The sequence below is a fragment of the Lissotriton vulgaris genome, chromosome 3_1 (assembly GCF_964263255.1).
Source record: "Lissotriton vulgaris chromosome 3_1, aLisVul1.2, whole genome shotgun sequence".
NCBI lineage: Eukaryota > Metazoa > Chordata > Amphibia > Caudata > Salamandridae > Lissotriton > Lissotriton vulgaris.
Window position 1 is genome coordinate 1,836,390,461 of NC_141689.1, and position 23,389 is coordinate 1,836,413,849.

Sequence of the window (23,389 nt, forward strand, 5' to 3'; positions counted from 1 at the left end):
TGAGGGGCTGACTTGCTGCTCTCCATTTGCTCCTTTCTGAATCCGTAAGGTATCCTCTGTAATGTGGGTGTTGGATTGGAGTTGGGTAGAGCAATACTCTATGGTGCAGGTCAGGAGGTTGGCGCCAGGCATCACACCAGCTGATCCTGTTTCATTTTAGCAGGGTGAAATAGGAGCTCTCACAGCACTGAAAATGTGTTCGTAACAACAGAGTATTGTTTTGAGTGAGCTTGACCCTCTGGGTGGGAAGGTGTTGGTGCAGGACTGGAGTGGCATGTGGAAAAAGTTTAGAATACAATTTCCCAAATATATTTGCTAACCAGTCATCGCATTGGAGACAAATAATTATTCCAGTGCTTGATAGTCTGCCACAGTATCTATGAACATTAGTTCTCTGCAGCAGGAAAATACCTGCACCTATGAGAAGAGTTTGTGGTGTTCCTCCTGACTGCTTGCACTAGCTGGTGTGCGGAGCATATTTCTGCCCATTCAGTCCTGAAACCTGCCCTCGAACCTGATCCCTGTTTGAGGACAGGAATCTGGTTGAGTTTGGCTAACAGGGGCTCATGAGCTTATGTTCAGCAGTTTTTAGGTTCTGACCAACAGTTAGCCCAGCTGTCTGGTTGTGAAAGGAAGATTGTGGGCTTAACAAGAAAATTAGAGGGGCGTACAGTCCCTCGATTGGTTACCATTAGTTGGCTTTGCTGTCACTGATTTACCTGCTGCTTATTCAATGGCTCTCCAGGTTAATCTTGTTTGTGTCCATCCCCTGAAGCATTGACAATTGACTTGTGTCATTCCACTGCTCCTTTTTAGGTAGTTACTTTATTCTTTTGGTCTTAAACACTCCAGGAGAGTGCATGTGCTTCCAGCCGTTTTCCTAGTAGCTTCTCTTGCCCCCCATGTGGCCCTCCCTCTCTAGTGTGCTTCTCCTCTGACCCCTCTTTTTCGACAGTGTGCTTCTCCTCCACAGCTTCACGTTGATCTCTCTCACCCATTTGCTTTTCTTCCACGGTTGCTCCACATAGTTTTTTCTCTCACCTGTCCATGTTGTCTCCCCGACACATTGCCACTGTGCTGCTTCAGTCGCCCTCCTCTGCCCCCTTTGTTGTATCCTCCCTGTGTTGCTTCCACCCTGACCCGCTCCAAAAAAAAAAAAGCTTTTGCACTTTTTTGTTTTATTTACCGATCCAACTCAGATCGGTAAATAAAAAGAAAAAAAACACCTGCCTCAGTTTGTGGTAGCTTGCAGCCTCGTCATGTTTTTTTTTTGTTTTTTTGTTTTAAATTATTTTTTAGGCATGCTGCACAGTAGATACAAAGTGCCAAACCTTTTGACTTTGCAAATGGTTGTTCATAAAAGGTATTGGGAGTAAAGTTGGCTTTCTTTTTGATAGATTTTTAATATAAAATGAAAATTAATTGCAACTAAAATGCACTTCTTGACTTTTAATGTGTTAAGAGTGATTATTTAGATAATTCATTTTTGATATCTAAAGAATTACTGGTGACCACAAAATGTTCATTTATAAAATACCTTTCTTCACTTGAAAGTACACCGATTTGATTCAGTTCAACAAGGCAGGAGATTTTCCTCATTTATTATGTTTTTCTCTTCGTTAATATTGGATACATCTGGTTGTAATGTTTAGTGTTTTTACCTTAAAAAGGAAAACTAGTTCAAAGTCTTTTCTTAGAATGTAAAGTGCGCTATGTTTTGAGGTCGAGCCTAGGCAGCGCTGTCTTCGAGTCTTGCTCTATTCAATATATGGGCTTCAAGACCCCCCATAGGCTTAGATTTAGCTGGTTCCATTGTCACTCTCAAAGTCTTGCTTTCTATTTAACACGTGCGTTGCTTCTGTCGGCCAACGGCTGTCGCGAGCACTACCTGGCTAGTTCTGAGCATGTCCGTTGGCTGACGTGACCCGCCCACTTTTTCAAACTACAGCATCGCCGCGGAATTCGCGCCGCAGATAAGCAGCATGCATTTGGCATGCCTCCTTTTGTGTTTATCCCTCTCCAAGCTCAGCGACTAAGTACAACCTCCTTTCACTGGCTAGTATTTTGTGTGTGTTCGTCAAACCTTTTTTTTCTTTTGCAAAAGGTTTAATACGATCGGTTTGGTGTTTCCCTTGATTAGCGCTGTATGCCACGCTTCATCTTTAAGCATGGTACTTTCAGGGGGGTGAGGGCTGGTGTAGGAGAGTCTTTGAAAACCAGTGCCAAACACCACAAGCCACACTCACTCACCCCTTTCTCCTACCTCTGAACGCAACATGATTCAACTCCACATAATTGTACTCTGCTCAATGCCCTGTAAATACACCCCACATAGCATAAAGCCATATAAATACACTCCACAACATACCACATAATTCCACGCCGCTCAGTTCCACGCCACGCAATTCCACGCCACGCAATTCTGCTCTACACATTTCCATACCACATAATTAAACATCAAACCAAATAGTTAAACTCAACGCAATTACCCAACACACCCCATAAATCCAATCTAAACCACAGAATATTACATCATGCCACAAAATTCAACAGCACACCTCATAATTAAACTCCACAACATACCACTACACAACACACAATAACATTGCACATATTTGCACTCCATGACATACAATCTCACTCCACATCATTCCAATACACTCAAAACAACATATAATTACAATCCACATAATTCCATATAATTCCACTGCACACAATGCCACTTAATTCCACTCTACCACATGCTTCCATTCCACAACACATGGGTAAAATACATTGTCATTTACAACTCCAATAGCTCTAACTTTCGCAAATGCAGAGACCTAAAGGCATTGCCAATGCTTGTTTTATTAATCATCATTGTGATGTCGCTGAAACCACTGCCTCCTTGCAACATGCTGCAGGACAGGTGTGCCATCTATCTTTATTTAGTTGATGCAGCGCCAAAGTCCCGCCCCAGGACAATAACTCGTTGTGACATCCTTTATAAGCACTACACTGATTACTGCTGGAGGAGAACAGAAAAAGTACAACATTCGCAGTTTTAAAGACCTGCATGTGTAAAATTGGCATAAGCAGAAGGTTCATCACTAGAAAACGTATGCACATTGGCTTTTGTTTTTTCCGTGTTTAAGCATAAAGAGTAGGAAAGTAATCTGTTTTGTGAAATTTCAAGCTTTTGTGTTTTTAATTTGCATTTATTATCAAAATAATACAAATATTTAATTCATGTTTTTTTGGGAGGAGGGGGGCTTGCTGCTAACTTAGCCAGTTGTTCGGTTAATTAGTCTTGGTTTACCTTTGTTTCAAACAAATAATTGTGCTAAATTATGTTGTGCTGCTTTTGCAGTCCTCAGTTGTGCTAATCTCAAGAAGTACCTTCTAATTTTGAGCCTGTGTCCTTTCTAATAGTTGACATTCAGGTCTTTGCTTCTTCCCATTTCAAATTGTCACCCTCTTATCCCATGACCTTGGTATGAATTGCCTCAACCACCCATCACAACTCCATTTCTTTTCCCTGTAAAGATCTTAAAACCGATCTAGATTTGTCTTTCTACCAACTTCTGAGGTATGCATTTTGCCTTGCAAACTTATTCAATGAATATTACCAGAAAATAAGAATTAACCCTAAAAGACAAATGTGTTAACTTCTCATTGCCTTCTTGTTCTAGGTTACATGCCTGCAGGACTTTTTTGGAGAGGATGATGTGTTTATTGCCTGTGGGCCTGAGAAGTACCGCTACGCCCAGGATGACTTTGTATTGGATCACAATGGTAAATAAGGATTTGTTTCTTGGCATGTACGTCTGATATCTCTAGTGTTATGAAGGCCAAGTGTTCCCGGTAAAGCCTACCAGCAGCCAGGCTCACTCTGAGGGGCAATAGAATGTTTTGTCAAAAAGCATGCAGGAGCTCCAAAGTGGAGACGCGAATGAAGTGTGAGGAAGGAGGATGCGGCTGACAAAGGAGATCTGCATGTGTTGTTGCTGTGCAAATGAAACCTGTGCTGAGTAAAGGCAGTCCTGCATCATTCCCTTCTGCAGATGTTTTGCTGTATGTCTGGACTCTGGCATGTGAACTATTATAAACTTCAGTCTGGCAGCTTCTTTCACACCTCTCTTTAGTAGTCCCACCTCAGAAAGGTTACACTGTCAGATGTTGACGTTTTTACAAGATGTTTTTCTATTTAGGAAAGTAGGAACAATGTACAAACATTGCATGTAACTCAAACTAAAGCTATGCATCACAAAGCTCAAGTGCAAGAGGAGCGTGTTGCATATCCCATTCCATATATATTCCTTTAGTAGTACTGTAATTGCATTTGAACACTTTAGAATGCAAGGCGGTTTGGTAAAGTTGTGGAAAGTAGTGAATATGTGAAATTAGAGTTCAATCCGGTGTAAGGTTAAGCCCTTGTTAGATTTTCTTCAGTGTCTACCCATTATATTCATGAAGCTGTGGTGGAGGTCAGCCTGTGACCTGCAGGTCGACTTGCCGGCATATCCTGAAGTACACGTAGTCCGCTTCTGTCCTTGGGTTTCAAACCAGAACATTCCATAGCATGGGGTTCAAAACATTTGGGTCCTTCATCCTGTTTCAGCTGCTTTAAGGGTCTTTAGTTGATCAGGTGTTGAATTGTAAAGCGATAGCTCCTTGCTTGCATTTACTGAGGCATTATTACATGTTTACTCCACTGACCTAATCAAATACATCTAATTCTGATCCAGATGTGAGCCTCAGTGCACCTCCTATCCTTGATGCCTCGGTGTGATTCTGAAAGATTAGGTCCAAGTCCCTCATATTTTTTAAGCTGTTTCATTACTTCTCCTTCTATGGTATTTATGTTGTAGGGTTGGTTGAAGTCTGCTGTTAGCCTGGACCTTTTGGTCTGAAAGTTTGCTAAGAAGTATTATAACCGTATATGGCTGGCTTTGGGTGACTTATTATATAGGCATACGTTTAACATGGTGTGCTAGCTTTTGGGAATGGTGAGGGTTGCTATAAGCAGGATATGGCTCTTCAGCCAAGTTAGATATTTGATTTAAGGGCCATCATTATGTAATTCTTATCTCCATGGTTTTAAATATGATGATTACAGAATGAAGCAGTGGTGGGATAGCGAGGGAGAAAGATCCGGGTTATTTGGAGGGAGAGTCTGATGTTTTTCAGTTTGGACCCAAAAGTGGCAAAAGGCAGTCCCTGACACATTTTGAGTCGCACAAAGTGGGACTTGAGTGTAATATGAATTTGAGTAAATATACGAAATGAACAGTTCTGTAAGCTAGGTTTCATGATGGCAAAAGCCCATTCAGCTAACCACCTCAAAATGTCTGAGACTCAATATTGGATGCATCATACATTCTTATGTCAAAATGTGTGTGAATCTCACTTCTTAGCACCATAGTTAATTGAGAATAGGTTTATTGAACCTTCAGAAGATGGCTTCCATTTGAGGGTTATATGGTTCTTGAACCTGTCCCTTCAAAAATAATCATTGCTACTCCAAAACCATGCTGTTACTGTAGCCTAGATGCTAATATTGACAAATTCTACTTCTAAAACCAGGGAACTAATATTATCCTGAAGCAAATCGCAAAGAAAGATAGGGAATAATGGTTAGAAATCGTGGTCTGAGTTGTCCCTTCTCTAGAAGATAATGTAGGTGGAGCGCCATATGCATAATTCTGCCTACAGAGCTCCATCAGTCACTTCTATGTTGACTTGTTTCAGAGTACAGCCAGTATAAATAACTGCATTATTTATAATATATTTGGAGTTTAAGAACATACACCATGCAGTTGTATTAGGAGTATGCCGCTTCTCGGTGTCACTTTACAACAAGGTGAGTTTCAGTTGGTAAACGAAGTGGCTCGGTCTGTGGTTAACAGTTCCCCATGGAACCTTGTGGTACAAGTATATTATAACATTTTGAGCAAATTTAATTGAATAGTCAGCATTTTTGATGATTGACAACGGATGGGTAATTAATTTTTTTAACTGATATGAGACTGGGTGAACTGTATGCAATTGTGAATACATTTATTCATGAACGTAGATTTAAAATTACCTGTTGATTGGTTGGAATAAAATGTTGTTTTACCTGAAATTTATTTTTGTCATATACATCATATGTATGGATTGTCTTTCATGAATCATACATTCACCCCACTTTATATTTGAAATTTCCCAAAATCTCCCAAGGAATTTCAGGAACAAACTAAGAAACGTTTAGCACACGAGTGAAGATCAAGGATATATCTTGATATGTGTGCTCACTGACACATTTCTTAAATTTTCTCTCTGTATGGTCATTTAAAGTTAGGAATAATAGAGGGAAAGCTATTGAAAAACATGTAAGAAGAAACAGGGTCCTCAGGAGTACCATTAAACAAATATACAAAGTGATATCCTACACCGGTGAAAGACTCTTCTCATGTCCACACACTTCCAATACATATTTAGTCTCATCCTGAGAGTTTAGTATTAAGATGCAACACAAAATCTGAAGTCATCAGCTTCACTTAATCTTATTAATTCATTTGGCAATATAGTTCCTCGAGTAGTAGATTCTATAAAAATCCATGATGACACTGAACAAAATGAACAGTTCCACAACAATATAAAGGTGCCACCTAGCAATATATTACCTTAAAGCGTGAGTTTGCCCTGAAAAACACATCGGCTGCATTGTTTATTTTGAAGAGTTTGGGCGTATTCTACATATTAGAGAAAATAATTCATGTACTTGCATTAAAGAGGGGAACCGGTTGAAAATCGTTTTCTAGGAGTCTAAAGTGTACTCTATTTTTTTTTCCGACCATGCATTATTGTGACATACCTAAAACCAGTCTCTCCATGCTCAACACACCAGTACAAGTTGTTTGCTTGTCTTTGGAAATCTGTGACAAGTGAAAGAATAAAAGGACTTCTCATGAAACCATATTCATTGGTCTTCAAAGTAAAAAGCCTTGTTTTTTACAAGGATGTGTCACTTTGTTTAAATATTATTTGATGGTGCCCCGAAGGAACTTGTTTATCTAATCTGTTCCAAAAAAAAAGACACCACTAGGTATCTGAAATTTCAGTACAGCATTGCACATGACTGGCCAGTATCCTACCTACCCCCTATATTTATTTCATATTGAAAAATCTGCATTCTTTCTGGCATAACATATACACCATGTCAACATCAAGGTATATAAACCTACATAAATATGCTAAATCCATTTTTTCCAAATTTGTATTGGTTATCACAATTACGAGTAATACCATTTGTATCGACTTTACCGCTTTATCTGGAATGGTGTACTTCATTATTAGCCCAGAATGTAAGACATTAGCATTCTTACACAGCTATTTCAGTTGCATTAGAGCACAATAATCTGACCCAAGCCTACATTAAAGGCATTCTTACATGCTAGCATTGTTTATACACTTTGTTTCCAGCAGAAGCTGGTAATATCTGCACATGAAGATTTTGACCATAACTTATGCTTTTAGAATTTTAGAGCTCCAGCATGTTCCATGATTATGCACAGAAAGGACAAGAGAGAGGCAGAAACGTGACTGACACTATTGTGGTTAGGCACTGGTCACCGGCTTCTTATCATACACATAGCTTGTCATTGTTTTGGAACTGTATTTGAAAATGCACACTATTTTCAGCTTTCTTCCTCTAAGTTTTTATTAAACTTCATTGTACTGTAAGATGTACTTGAGGTTGACTGCATTGGACAACTTAGCCCTGACAGAAATCAATCCAGAAAACTTTGCTACACTGTACACCTCCTCCTTGGAGATCACGGTTAGCGACCCTTAATCTTGAGTTGTTTTGGTTTCGGATAACTTATCATGACTTGTTTTCTAAACACTAATGAGGAGCTGACAGCCATCAAACATAATCCTACAGGAGTCTCCTTTTATTCGAATAACGCTAGTGTTTCTGGAGATCCTGTAGACCTCTTGGTCAGTGCCTTGAGGCACCTGAACCTGGCCCTGGGCACTCTTCTGCTTAAGCACTATCCTCTAGCTGGGAGCATGCATTTTGGTATCAAATATGTGAATAATGGAACAGAAAAAATAATAACCCAATAGTGTGTTAGAGGCGATCTAAACATCAGAGTAAATGCAGGGTTGTATGTCAGAACATCACTTACAGAAATAATGTGGAACATGAATATCGTGTCCTAAATATAATTTACCAAACATTTGCCACATTTGTTATGGGTTTTTTATAATGAACTCCAGTGGAGCAATATTTTTGTAGAAGATATTCAGGACAGAAGTTTGTCAGAGGATATTCTGACAAAGATATTGCGACACCACGTAGTAAGCAGAATGCCACACATGAACAATAAATCATACTTGTATTTTAATACAGTTTTCACTGTAGGCCAGTCTAATTTTATAAAAACCAAAAATATTTAACCAATTTGGGCTAGCTAGACTGGAATGTGTGTCATTTATGGATATATTCGTCATGCAAAATGTCTATTGTAGCAATGCATAAAGGGACATTTTCAAAAGCATACCAACTCCTTCTCTGTATAGGTTTGTATTTAATAGGTTAAATAGTGTAAAATGAATACGTTAACGCTCCTACGGAACATACAATGATGGGATGTGCTACACAGAGCACTTAACATAATCTAACAAACTTTCATCGCTATCGAGCAACGATTTAGGGATCAAAGCATAACCTAACAATGAAGAAAATTGTGTTGTGGAGAGACTCTAGTCCGCCAATTCCGCATATTTTCAGATCTTGTGAATCCTATAGATTTTTCAGGTGACGCTTGAGATTTAAAATGCAAATCGCTTCTCGGACAGTTTATTACGTTTCTTATATGGTCCTGCGTTCCCCTATTTGTTATCATTTGATATGTAAGTATTTGCACTGTTGTGAGTACGCAAATATACAGTCCAAAGGTAGCCCCCTTTTGAAATCTTTAATAAGCATATTCATAGTAAATAAATATTTGTGATTAACTTAAAACACTGCATTTATGTTTACCTTATTTTGATGTTTTTTGGTCAAATTGCGCGGTATCCAGTCTGAACAAAATGTATTCTAGTAACTTGGGTCTTGAGTCACATAATCCATTTGTTAGAAATCAGACCTGCGCTCTGTTAGGATTACTCTTAATTTTGAAATACATTTTTTTGTGATTAAATGACATGAAAATGTGCAATAGAATTTTTTTTTTTCCCCTCAAAACTGAAACATGTTTGCTGTGGAGAAATCCTTTCTTGTGCGCCCCAATTAAATCCAACGTTCTTTCATCTCCACAAAGGCATCTGTTGTCCATATGTATCTATTTCCAGGCTGATGCCTGACTCCAGATGTGGAATTTACTCCTGCACATAATTTTTTGTACACCTAAATGGAAGTTAGATACTCAATAACCTTTGTGACATAAGCTGACTCTTAAGGTTTACACTTCCTCTTCCCTCTCAAGATTCGCAGGCTACATTATTTGATCTTTTCAATTTTGCTTCAGGATGGCACAATCGGCCGTTAGCCTACACCAATAAGTATTAGAATCTTATGTCCCAATGTGTAGGGCTTAATGTGAACAAGCGGTTGCGGGACAATAGGGGTGAACATCATTTTTGGGCAAATGGGTTTAAGTGAGATGCCTGTATTCATGATGCACGATTGTGAGGTGGCCATAAATACGTACATTGTGCAAAAATAAATGACTACTTCTGAGCAGCATCTCTAATTGTGAATAACACTAAAACACACACACATTTTATTTAAAGATTCACACTACTATCACAGCAAAGTGGCAGTGGCCCCAGTGGCACACAAGGCCAATACCTGGCCCTGCCACCCCTAAGAAAGACGAGCCACTGGCTCCCCTACCATCGGCTGATTTGAGTCAAAGTGGGCTAGGTTAGACTAAACATTTTCAAGATATCGATTAGAATGTATACATTTGCCTAAAATGGGAACTCTCATATTGACCCATGGCTGTAAATAGCTCAGTCGTGTTTTCTTTCTTTAAATTCTGGTCTGCAATTTTGTTTTTTTTATTAAATGCCAGAAATTTACTATTTACACCAGCAGAATGACTCGGCATCTAACGATAGCTGCATAAACTTGGAGCAAAGCTTATTAAAAGGAAATACCAACACGTAATGTATAGATTATTCCTGTAGGGTTGTGCAAATCCTGCTGGTGAATATGTGAGCAATGTACCTAGTGATAGGACTCATGTAGGAACTAGTCCAAGAAGGGTAACGAGTGGTACATACTGCACTGGTGGATCCAAAAGACAATGTTGCTCATTAGTAAATCCCACCATTCACTGGTAATCTACCCTCAGACTGAGTTGCACCAAACAATGAAAGGTACTCTGAATTTTGCAAAAGAAGTGAGCTTTTCTGGCAGTGGTACATTCAGAAGTCTTAAAAAAGAAAATGGAGAGTTTGCCTCAAATAACAATATTCTGAGACGGATACTCAAACGTTTCCCAGTAGGGAAATCATCCAGTTTGCAAAATGTATAAATTCCAGATTACAAGGCACACACTAAATAGAACAGGCAAGATCCTACCTTTAAAACAAGTTTTCAAATTAAGACCATCCTTTTGCTTCCTGATTTTTTTAATGTTGGACAAATGTGACTGTATGATGCTATGAGTGCTCCCTATAACATCCTATCCTTTTGATATTTCTTGATATATCTCACCACTTTCAATGTGTTTAATGTTCTTCTATATTCCACAAAACCCTGAACTAATGCTTTTAGATTTGATGAAACACATAATCGTATGTTATGCTATCACAACAACTAAGCTGCTGTTTTAATTATTTATCACATAAATAAAACGCAATATAAGAGTTAAATTGACCCTTCTCTGTGGATCGCCTTTAGAAAATAATTTCTGGCTATGTGATTTAAGTATTTAACAAACGTTCCTCTTTCTATAGGAAACCTCTTCACCTCCTTATAGTCTAGTTTAACTAGTACCTCTCATTTAAACATTTGTATCACCACATTTACAAGGATCCTACCTATAGAAAAAAAAATCTGAAAATTTGTCTCACGCTAAAGAGGCTGATGAAGAAACCATTATTTAGATGCCCATTTGCAGGGACTCCAAAGGATTACCAATCTATTATCACCATTAACTGGTGTGTTCTGGAATAAACCTCATTTAGCTAATCTTATTCTTCATATGAATATTCTCAAAAGGGATATTCTCAAACAAGTATTCCTAGTCAGTCAGGTGAAGTTGTTAAGGAGTAGCTGTGAAATTAAAATGGGCAAACCTCTGAAATGTCTACCCTCTAGCCTCTACGTGGGTATTTGTTAGTGACCCCTGATATCCCTGGAAGCCTCTTACAGCTCACAGAAGCAGTGTGTCGCATGTTGATCATCTCCCACTTTTACTGTAAAGGGGTCTTCTCACTAATTGGTGATTTTCTGTTTGCCTTTAGGTAGATACTTTCCTTGTACGCATTTAATACTCATCTAGGTAGAAGGAAATCCATCTCACTATTTGGTGATTTTCAATTCAAAAGTGCTTTATTCGAGTATTACTCATAAAAGCAAGGCAAACAAACATATAATTAAAAAATCGATTTGGTGATTTATGTTTAACTTCATCACATATTCCTTTGTAGAGTTTTGTTGATGTGCTTGCAATTCAACCGCCCCTGATATGGGCTGTTTCATTTGTATTTCAACGTTTTGGAGGATGAACCAACCTGTTTAGTTCTGTTTCAGTATGACTGAGTGTGATTGGCCGGCTTTTTCATAACAAATTATTACCATTCACTGCCCTCCGTTCTTTCTTTCAGGCAATGGAAATGTTTACTGACTTGCTCGTGCTCTTAACCTTTCAGTCTGCGATTATAATTTGATGTTTTTGCAAAATGTATTTCTGGACATAACTGCACATTTTCCTATTTGTATTCCTTTATTATGAACATACCAGACATGCTACATTCCCACTTTGCATAGGAGCACTTCAGCACACTGTACTCTCACTTTGGATTGAAGCATTTTAGCATATACACAAATAAATTTCTGTTATGATTCTGCATTACATTCCTGACTAATTCCTAGATTTCCGGGTGGGTCTTTGCACCTGCATGTGTTCTTATCAACAGCTTTAGAATATAAACCCATGTTAGACGGCTGCTTTATTTATTGCACATTATCTTATAAGGGTTTCTTCCCAAAATATGTTAAATAAATGAACACTATTGACCTAAATTGCCGACAAAAGAGCTATTACAATGCCTTAACAGGGTTCAAAATATATTTCATGCTGAATTAAAAATTCAGCAAAACCAAGATGCAGCTACTTCTAGTAAATCATGAAAGTGCCACAAGGTCAGCATACAGTTTCCACTCCCCTGTGTGTTTTGCAGTTATCCCTGATGCTTGCGTTTTATGAACCCAGATAATTCACTGCCTCCTATAATCGTTTTGCTAGCCTTCAGTAGTTCTTTTGATTTGGAACACCCAGTAAAATTGACATAACCGCGTTTAACATAGTTTGTGGTAAAAGCTTGCAGTTGTGCAGCTTATTCTTGAAATATCACCTATCACTTGCTATTGTCCTGTAATTAGATAGGCTTTCTTCCAATTTCATGTGCGCGTCATATTTACTTGCCAATATCCAATGACCGTATTGGTAATGTCACATACTCAGTCTAAAATAAACTGAGAAATCAGGCATAGTTTTCAGCGGAATCCTCTTCAGTGCTTCCCTAACTAACTTGGCACCTCTCTCCTCAAACAACTTTATTATTCTGTTCTTTTGTGATCTTTGAAGCATTGCCTTAATGAGGATACTTCCTCTGATTATCTTCTTCGTTCAGGTTGATAGAGAGGACCTGAATGACAATTCATTGGACTATGCTGACTGATACCCAAAAGCCTACTTTCCCTGGAATAATCGCCTTTTCATTGCTGAATAAGAGACATGGAAAGGGATTTGGTTACTCCTACATGTTCGACTTTGTCACCTTCTTCCCTCAGTATGGCGAAGTCAACCCCACACAGGTACCATGTGTCTGCGTGTCACATTTGTGGGTTTCGTGTAAGCACTACCTGCTCTGTTCCACCTATTTCCTCACCTTTGGCAATGGAGTTTGGCTCTCTGAAGTAAGTAGTATGCAGTGTCTTTCAGAGCTCAAAAGAAGGTGACTAATTTGAATTGCAATCTCCTCTCCTTGTTTGTATGTACTGGGCGCAAGCAGACTGGTACTTGTGGTTTCTGTGATGGAGGCTTAGTTTTCTAATCATTTGCTCTTGGGTGCAGGTCTTGCAAATACAGCAGAATTGTGTGTGGTGTCCTCAATATGAATTTGGGTATTTTGACATAGGAATATTTTGAAGAAGTAATCCATTAAAGAAGTAATCCTATCTTTATCTATATCTATCTATCGATCTATCTATATATATCACGCTACCAGTTAGCCCCAAAACACCTGATTACTCGCAGGCGGGTGCTTCTACGTGGTGGTGCCCCACGCAATATCCACGCTCCAGACTCCAAAGTTTTTTCCAAAATCGAGTACAGCACTAGCGGGGAAAGTTCTATTTGAAATGTATTCACAATGGAGAAACAAGCCATCGCAGACACGTTTCTGTCTTCCTGAGTCTTGTACCTGAGGTACAGCTTCAATTCTCATGGCACTGAACAATGTCTGGACGTACCCTTGCCACTAGCAGTATGTCGGGGAAAACGGTTTATCCAATGGGTTTTTTAAATATTGTTTAACCCAGATGGAACACTTATTCAATCTGCAGGGTTTATTTGCCACTTTATAAACTATTTCCAGATTTCATGATCTTTAGAAGAATTAATCGTTCTTTGCACCATTCTAGAAGAGTTTAATTTTTCTGTGTCCAAAATGGGCTAAACTGTATCCGGCATCAAACTTGTGTAACCTGTGAGAACAATAAAATAGAAAGCAGTGGAAGGTTTACAAAATAACCTGTTTTGTGAAAGAAAAGTAAATATGTTTCCATCGGAATGTACAGCTGAAGTTCATTCCAAAGCTTAAGACCCATTACGGGATACCTGACAAAAGTTTGAAGCTCTACCACGTTTTGAACTTTGAGAAATATGAAGCCCCAGACAAAAGCATTACTCTAGTCCAGCTTGGAGTTGATAAGGGCTCCTAATATGATATGGTGGGAATCCGGAGGCAAACTGAACAAACAGAACCTTTTAAAGTTGGCTGAGTGTACACCAGCATTAATTGATTAGTCCGTTTGAGAAATAAGACATGTTTCAATCTCAGCTAAAATATTTTAATATTCTTTTACCTGGCTAACATATTACTTGGAGACGCCCAATAAAGTGGGAGAGAGCGATACACGCAAGCATGTTTGGGTCTATCAGTTTTGAACTGAAGAACTGAGTTTTAAGCTGCTAAGGTTCAACCATTCAGTGATCTTGTGTAAGTTATCCAACGCCCCAGCTACCCGAACAGAGATCTGGGTGTCCTTCATTAACTAGTAGAATTTCAAATCTTCACTGCGCACCGTATGAGAGGATATAGCTGAGCATGGGAGAACTCAGGAAATAATAGGAAAAATTGGAAAGATCGGTTCCTAGTTTAATACACTGTCTTCTGCCTTGAAGAAATAAAGTAAAACATCGGAGGGCTTAATCAGAGGCTACAATAGCGTTCCTCGTTCTAGCAGCAATGAATGAATAACCATATCAAAGCTGTAGACTGATCCAACATGATCAAAAAAGACTATTTCTAGCCTGCCCTAATTATCTAGGGTGACAAATCGATCATCCCAGGCACCTCTAATTGTTGTTTCCATTCCATTTGTGGAACACAATCTGTACTGCAAATTATCTAGAAAGTTTTATTTTTCAAGGAAGACCTGTTATGGCATGCATGCTGCTTTCTCCAGGATGTTGCACACCAAAGGTAGGCTGGCAGTAGGACAATAGTTGCCCAGGATGTCTGGGTCCAGCTTGACTATCTTCAGGAGTGGTGTCACTGTGGCTTTCCTTGAAAGATCAAGAACTGCTCATGAATCAAGTAAGCTGTTAATTAATTGTAGGCCCAGGAGAGTGAGGCCCTAGCTACTAAAGCTGGCAAAGGATCTGTGGACTTATAGGTGAGCTTAAATGAATAATGAAGTCTAAAGCACTTCCAGTAGTGAAAGCAAAAATACAGGAGGTAAAGTGGCTTAAGTAAAGTTTCCCCAGCACATAACTATGCAGGAGGCTGGGCCTGTAATTTCATAAATAAAAAAATTAATTAAAACTTCTGGCTTTTCTTGTGACACAGTCACTACCTCAGGTAATGCAGGTGATGAAAGAACATTCTGAAAGAGTGCAACAGGAGTCTTAATAATGGACAGTCATCCATGCAGGGGGGGATTGAGAATCACACCAAATAGCCGCAGTTTGATAACCATTATTTCTTAAATATAAAGATTGACACCAAACCAAGGTGCATTTATTTGTTTGGATCTGTAGTATTAACAAGCATAAATAGTTGACAAACCTTGTTGATCATTTTGGAGAAGACATTGAGCAGCTGAGAATCAGTGAGCTATTGTAGACCATCTATAGCTTCTGCTACAGCCTACCCTCATGAGGAAGCAGAGTTCTTATTCCTTGCTCTTTCTCTCACAACTACGTCAACCTATAGGCAGGGCCCAATGAGATGGGTTATTTGACATCAAAATGCTGAACAAAACTAGGCTACCGGTAGTGAGTCTGTGAATTGTACAGGAATGTGCATATCTTTTTTGGGTTCAAAGCTGTGATGCAGCTGTGCCTAGCACTATCACCTTGAGTTGACTGCACAGGGAAAACATCATATTTTGTGCATGGGTGAATTCCCACAGTACCCAGTGGAGGATGTCACAGAAAGCTGTAGATCATCATTTGTTGCATGATGGCAAAACCAATTACTTTTTCATTTAAAACAAAAACAAATTACTTTTTCATGTATTTATTTAACTGAGGGTTCTATTGGAATATAGTCCAGAGTATTCCAATGTAACAGCTTAAATTTATGTGCTAAACATGCCCACACTTTACCGCCATGTACTATCAGGCATTGTCTGTTGCCTCATTCACAAGCAGGTCCATTTGAATGGCTAAAATCCATACGGGGTTTATGGGCAGGCGCACTTGAATAAAGTAGGCAAGCAAATACATTTGTTTGCCATGTATGAAACTGGAACAAAGCTAAGCCAGTGGGCATACATAAATAGAAGTGACCACACTACCATAGGTACCTGATGAGCCCAGAATCCTCTGAAATCAAGGATTTCTTCTTAAACTCAGACAGGCGGAAGGACAGGATGATGATCCATGGATCCAGCACTTCAAAGATACATGAATTCGGTTATGGATCTTCCACTCCTTTGGGTAAGTGTACACTTTTTAAAATGCTCAGACCTATACTGAAAAGGGTGTATTGTTATGTAGCTAGGCAACTAGATCTGTATGGGATATTGGCACTGTGACATGTCTGTTATTGAGAAATTAAAATACCAATATAATGTCTTGATGGGATGTATTTCTGTGTTTCTTTATGATTTCTGATTGGGAGTTCTGAATATTTGAAGTTGAGGGATCACCATGATGTGTAAAAGTTTCTAGACATGACTGCCCTTTCGAAACACAATCTGTTAAAGTAACAATTCCCATTTAAAAACTTAATTTAACCTAGGTAGAAAGTTAATTTTCTAAAGTATGGTGCAAAGACTGTAGGTAAACAGTGTCCAGGAAAGCAGAGAGAAAAAAGGCTCTCTAGAAAAGGCTCTAACAGAAGACTCTGCAAGATTTAGGAAGCAGATTTTGGTGTAGATATACTTTTGAACATTCAGGTAATACGGAAGCAATGAGGGAGGAGGAAACAACAATGTCTGGTAAATGTAGGTAAACCTTGGGAAAAGATTACTATCTGGAAAGATGTGTTCGTTCGAGCTGCTGTGTTTTGGAAGTCGGGTAGATAGCACTCCATAGAGTGCAATATTAAAACACTATTAAAGGTTGTAATATAAATGAGCATTAGTGCAGGACCAAGTACAGAAACACTGTTGCTGATGGGAGGACCTGGTCCAGGTTTAAAAGTTATGAAGGCAGAAAATATATTCTGGTATTTTCAAAAGTACATTTCTATTTAACGTTTACTCGCTATTTGTGGTCCAAGCTAAAAACGCATACATTTAAAGTTCAGTATGGGTCAAAAATCTCTCCTGTCAAAAAGATATTGCCTTCATAATTATACCACCACCGGTTCATCTCTTGTGTAAATGCCCTGAAGACTATTCAAATAGTATATCATTATGGCTCTTCAGAAATCTTGTATGTTCTCTCCTTTTGAAAAGTGTAATGTTGCTAATAATAGTGTATTATTGGCTATATAAAACTAAGTAAAGATATGAAAATGGTCTTTCTCTTCCTACTTTAATTTAAGTAGCTCATGTCTATGTGAATTGCTTTCTATCTCCACCAAACATACGGCAGTCCTTTGATGAAATATTAGGACTATAATCATTATTTCAGTGTCATTGTTGATCTATTCCACTTTACATACAACTGTACAATGTTTTAGCAGTACTAACCCCAGAGCTTAAAATTGTAAACTTGAGTTCAGATTGAGGGATTACTTAGTATCACTTATTACTTTGTGGAGTGACCAAGTTACAAATACCCCTTTAATAGAAGCCAGATCATCAGAAGCTACAAATAGAGCTACAGGCACATGATTATTATTTTTTTTAAATGTATTTATTTATTTCTTTTTTTTTTCAAATTCAAAAATAACTTTATTCGGTATATTTCAACCATAAAAGTACATTAAAACATACAATACATACATCAAATTTCATTATGGATCCAGATGAAAGAGAATTGCATACATTAGTTCATTCATTGGTCCAGACAAAAACGCAGTTTAAGAACCAGTTTTAAAAATTCAAGAACTTGAAGGATACTTTCACTGTATAATAATTGTAAATATAAAAAGGCTGGTCGTATCTGTTTAAAATTCATTTTTTTTAAAAGGGCAATTAAAAAGCGTTTGCGGGGGAATTCATAATATTTACATAAAAACATAAAGTGCATCATGTCCTATGATTATTAAAAATAGCCATACCCTGTGCCGACTGACACCCTTTCATCATACCCTTATTTTCCACAAAGCTAAATCTACACTGCCAAGTCAAACTATAATACACCACCACACTCTTACAAAAGTACAACAGGAGCATAGTATCAATACAGATTGAACGACCTGGATTTTATGCTGTAGTGACCTACATTCGCAAATGATTTTCTACATCCAAAATGTTAGAAACAATTTGCCTTGCTTGAAATGCCCTTAGTTCAAGATCACAAGATTGAATCCAAGTGCACCTTCCATAGTCCCTATAAAAAGAAAAGTCTCTCTGCATGGTCAGCTCCACTATCACTGCTGACTTTAAAACATGATGAAATTGGCTAATCTTTAGCACTTTAAATTTTTCTGGAAGGCCTTAGTATATGGTGCTGAAAATACAACAAGTCATGGAAGTTAAGTGCCACCAGTGAACTGCAGTACATTCTATGCCATCCTCTAGACCTGCAGGTAAAATATGGCTTTTGGCCTACATGTGTAGCTTGACTGTTGCAATCTTTAAACATTCAGCCAAATCTTTCAAAATAAAACTTTTTGATCACCGGGAACCTTACTTTTAAGCATGAAGTAATTCCTAGGTGGAGCGCACAAGTTGGGGTGTCCTTTGTTTACAAGTGGAAAATGTAAGAAATCAGGACTGGCATGTTCCTACTGTAAATAGCCCTCAAAAGACATTTTCATTATATGTAGCATGTTTCATATGGACCGCTTAAATGCAATTCAATTGCCAATGTTGTATCTTTGGCTTGGAACCAGCTGTAAAGATCATTCAACCACTTTAATTTTTTTCTATTTAACATCCAATTCAACGATGATGTGGTATTTTTTTATATAATAAATATACAAGAAAAGCAACTTTTAGAAACGTATTCTTTTGCTGCCAGAAGCTCTAGTTAGCTAATTAGCTTCATGGCAGATGCACATGTAAGTAAGTGCTCCACCTTTGAGGTGTGCAGTACTGCTCCCAGAGCAGAAGGAACTGCTTTGGCCGGAAGAATGGCCTGGTGAGGTATGCAACTCAGCTCAACCCAAGAATGACCACTGAAGAGGGTCCAGGAACTTAACTAACTTGAAAGGGACCAGAGGAGACTTGCACCTGTATAGTTTACAGATAAGGGAATACTAGAGAAGAGATGTATTTTAGATCACAGGTTACACCTTAACCCACTTGGCTCCAAATATAGAGGAGCAGGGAGCTGGTCCCAGGTCCATATTGAAGTGTTTGAGGGGAAGGGGCCTATTCATTACCCTAGACACAGCTCTAAATGTGCCACCTGCTGCGTTCAGGAGCAGAGCAGTACTCCCATGTTGGATTTTATTGGAAATGGTGCCCTGTGGGGTAGTTTTCACTAAGCTCATTCTACTTCTATGAGCTGCACCTTCGAATCTTCATGGTTTATCAGATTTCTACCACTTTTAAATGTCTGTGATGAGTATTCGTTTTAGAGGTCAATATTTTGAATAGCTTGCATTATTAGTAAGAATAGCGTTTTTTTATTTTCTATGTGTAAACACCAATGTTTTGGATGTATACTCAAGGATTCCATGATGTTTATTTTATTGTGGTTATATTTTGCTGCTCACTGCCTTTTCAAATGCAGTCTGAGTTTTCTGAGATGCAGTCCCAAAACGCTGAATGTGCTCAGTGTCTGAGTTGAGATATATAATATTGTTTAAGTCTGCATTCAGCCCTCCAATGGTTTTTAGACCATTAAGCATTGACGCACTTTGTGGAGAGTAGCACGCTACTACCCAACCTAAGATTAGAGTGAAATAATTAGTAGATTAGTAAAATGTACTTCCTCTCCCTTGTGGATTAGTTTCGGTAAATTTGTTTAATGTGTAGTGTTTTGAGTAAGGATCGAATAATGAGTGGATTAGAGTGGATTAGAAAAGGTAAGTTATACATTTTTATACGGAGTAGTGGAGATGCGCGCCTCATAGTTGGGTGAATTGTCTAAAAAGGGAGGGGAAGTGGATGTTTGGGAGTTCATAGTAGTCAGAAAGGTTCGGGATGAGTTTGTGAGAGAAGGGAAGAAATGGGACAAAGGTGGAAGGTAATGGATAAAAAATTTTTATAATAAAGAACTTAAAATAACATATGCATGTTTTGAGACCATAATATATATTTTTTATTTTAACTTGTTCTTCCACAGAGTAACTCAGTATGTTGCAATCATAATTCCCACAGTCCTAAAACAAATATTCTCATTACATAAATCAAGGATAATGCAATACAGTGCCATTCTTGTAGGAAGAGGATCTACCCGATGCCAGATACTGTACACCTCTCTAAATAGGAGGATCCAAAAGAACAATATCAAAATCCTATACAAAGAAACAAAGAACTCCCACCAACCCCCCCGGTCAGCTAGATACACTTCTACCATGATATCATGATAATCAGTATGGAACCAGTGCAATAACTCAGTTAGACCATGTACCCTTTAGGCTATCATGGGTGTTGTACATACACCGCCGTCGTGCTCAGATTGCAACCCTGGCGTTCCCGCAGTATTCTGTGAGGAGAGGCTTCGACCTCCTCCCAAAGCGGAGCCTCCACATTCCCTGCCATGCACTCACGTCATCCTCTCGTTTGACATTATTTCGGACTTGTCTCATACGAACCACCTCTGCCGTTGCCCAGGTCCCTGGCCAATTCTGTAGTGTAGATGGCTGCAAACTCATCCAATGAATCGCCACCCGCCTCTTTGCTAACACGAAGCCCAGCTGCAAAAATAGTCTTGAAAGTTTCTTGCCCTTGGGTCTTGCGATAAGTCTCAGTAGTACCTGCCTATACGAGCGTTGGATTGACCACCCCGTTACGTGTCTCAAATGCTCCAATACCGCCTCCCAAAAGGGGGTCACCCTAGTGCAGTCCCACACCATGTGCAAGAATCTGGCTTCAACATATCCACATCTGGGGCAATGAATACATACATACATACATACATATGTCACTTGATAAAATATTAATAGAAAGCATAAACCCCTCTATATATACACACCTATATGCACACAGAAGCTGCATATTTACATGGTGTGATATACACATGTATCATGTGATCTTGTGGCTAAATATACACAGCTTGTTTTTTGTTATTCACCCTATATTAACTTGGAGCAGTTTTTTGTTGTCTAAGTATACATGCATTGTGTTTGTGCGTGTGTATATATTCATATTTTGACATTTTCACCTAACTAGAACGTACTTTTTACCTTTGGTTCTCCCAGTGAGTTTGTAAGTTGTAAAAAAATGCAAAGTAAGATATCATTACCATACCTAACGTCACTTTAACGTTTTGGTGTTTTTAGTGAATTAGTATGGTATTAGAATATTTCCATCACCATGCGAGGAATGGAAGTGGGATTGGACACAGAGCCTTGCATGTGGCCTGGCCCTGCGCCCAACTCCCTACTAGCACCCAGCTCCCTGCTGCACCCAACCACCCTTTGTATCCTATCCCCCACAGCTCAGGCCTTTGGCTGTGCGCACGGGGAAGTTGGGTGCAGGCCCTCATTGGGGGGAGCTGGGCACATGGCCTACTTGAGGGCCCGTCCGTGGCTGACTATGTATAACCGTTTAAAGGTGTCATACTGACTGTCAAAAAGTCACCAATAAATAATCAAGCAAATGTATAATTAATGAATTCACAAATTTAATAAGAGTGATTGTCTAAAATATATGAATGAAGCCTTTAAAAAAATAATAATAATGAATGTGTCTTTGAAGGTTTCTTTTAACATTTTTCAAGGCAGAAAGTCCAACCATAGAAACAGCCACTAGGGGTAATGTAATGTAAGGAGCACTTGTATAATGCTCTATTACTGTATAGTGTGTCCTGGCACTCTACACCTCACATGTTGACTGACTAAAAGACCCATACCATTAATCCTTATTAAAGAGGCATGCTTTCAATTTCTTCTGTAACTTGGCAGTGGCTAAAATGGCCCTCAACTACACAGATAATTTTTTCTATGCTGGTGTTCCTAAAAAGGAAAAGGACCTCCCTCCAGCGCTTTATCTGATTGATTTTGGCCACAAATTAGTAGGCTGAACGAAGGCATCTAGACGGAGCATAGGAATCATCCTTGCTCTAAGGTACCCTGCACAAAACTGATGGAGGGCCTTCTGTACCAGTACCAGGGTCTTGAAAAGAATCCTCTTAATGAGAGCCAGTACAAAGCCATCAAATCTGGAGACTCATGTTCTCAACGTTCGACGCAACAGGGTGCGGGCTGCTGTGTTTTGGACCACCTGCAATTTATTGATGAGATTGCCCGGAAGACCCAGGTACACTGCATTGATACATATACCTGTTTCCTAGCTAAGAAAGAAAGCAAGTGAAGAATCCTTCTTAGCACAGGCAGCAGTCCTAAACAACCATATTGACCTGAGACACAAAGGAAAGACAGTCATCAAATGCAATGCTTAAATCCTTTACTGAGCTAGCATGGTGACCTTGAGGAGGGGCATCAGCTGGCCAAAAGGATTGCCAAGGCTCAAAGTCCTTAACACCAAAGGAAATTAGCTCAGTCTTTTCTGCATTGCATTTGAGCTGGTGGTTTGTTAGCCACTGAAAAACTGCTGTCAGACAGGCTCTGATCTTTTCACTCGGGGAAACTTCATCCCTGCCCCAGTAGAAAAAATAACTGGGTGTCATCAGCATAGAACATTATTTTTGTTCCCAGAGCCTCACACACTTCTGCTGAAGAGAATAAAGCTCCATCTTGGAGTGCTTTTAAAAAATATGGTTAGCTCTCCTGAGGTCACGTATTGAATAGCCCAAGAGACTTGCTTGTTTTTTGTTTTGTTTAATGTTGCCTGTGGGCTGCTGCATTCCCTACAGTCCCCTACAACATTACAAAATTGTTAGGTGGTTCCCCTATCTCTTCTAGGGTCACCACCAGCAAGAACACCTGTGTCTTAACAACGCCTAAGGGCATTGTGGGGCGCTCCTTGGTAGGAGCAATGAATAATAAATGAGCAGCTTTGCCCCTAATTTGTTTATTTTACTCCATATCTTTATTTTTTTTATTATTATTGTGGTTGTCTCTGACCCATCTGGAACACCTGCAACTTTTTATTGTAATGATTCTTCACAAACCATTAAAAAAAAATCAAAGTTCATCCGTTTCAGCTGCTTCTTGGAAACGTTTGCGGTGCCTTTTCAAAGAAGGGGAGAGACCAGAAAAAAGGGGTGCCCTAAAACGTTGTTTTCAAATGCATCTTCTCATAGGAAATTTTGGGAAGCAA

At 38.9% G+C, this 23,389-nt stretch overlaps 1 protein-coding gene across 6 annotated transcripts in view; it reads left to right on the plus strand.

Annotated features, from left to right (window-relative positions):
• Positions 1–23,389, plus strand: part of DCLK2 (doublecortin like kinase 2) — a 498,513-nt gene that overhangs the window by 202,629 nt on the left and 272,495 nt on the right. For 4 of the 6 annotated variants that reach the window (XR_015309377.1, XR_015309378.1, XM_086962280.1 and 1 more), the window contains exons 3-4: positions 3,672–3,774; positions 16,293–16,376. Coding sequence is in view for 4 of the 6 variants with exons in the window: in XM_086962280.1 (XP_086818406.1) it covers positions 3,672–3,774; positions 16,293–16,376 (187 nt within the window). In the remaining 2 variants the exon portion in view is untranslated. The remainder of the gene's footprint in view (positions 1–3,671; positions 3,775–16,292; positions 16,377–23,389) is intronic. The other 2 variants (XM_086962282.1, XM_086962283.1) reach the window with 1 other exon arrangement.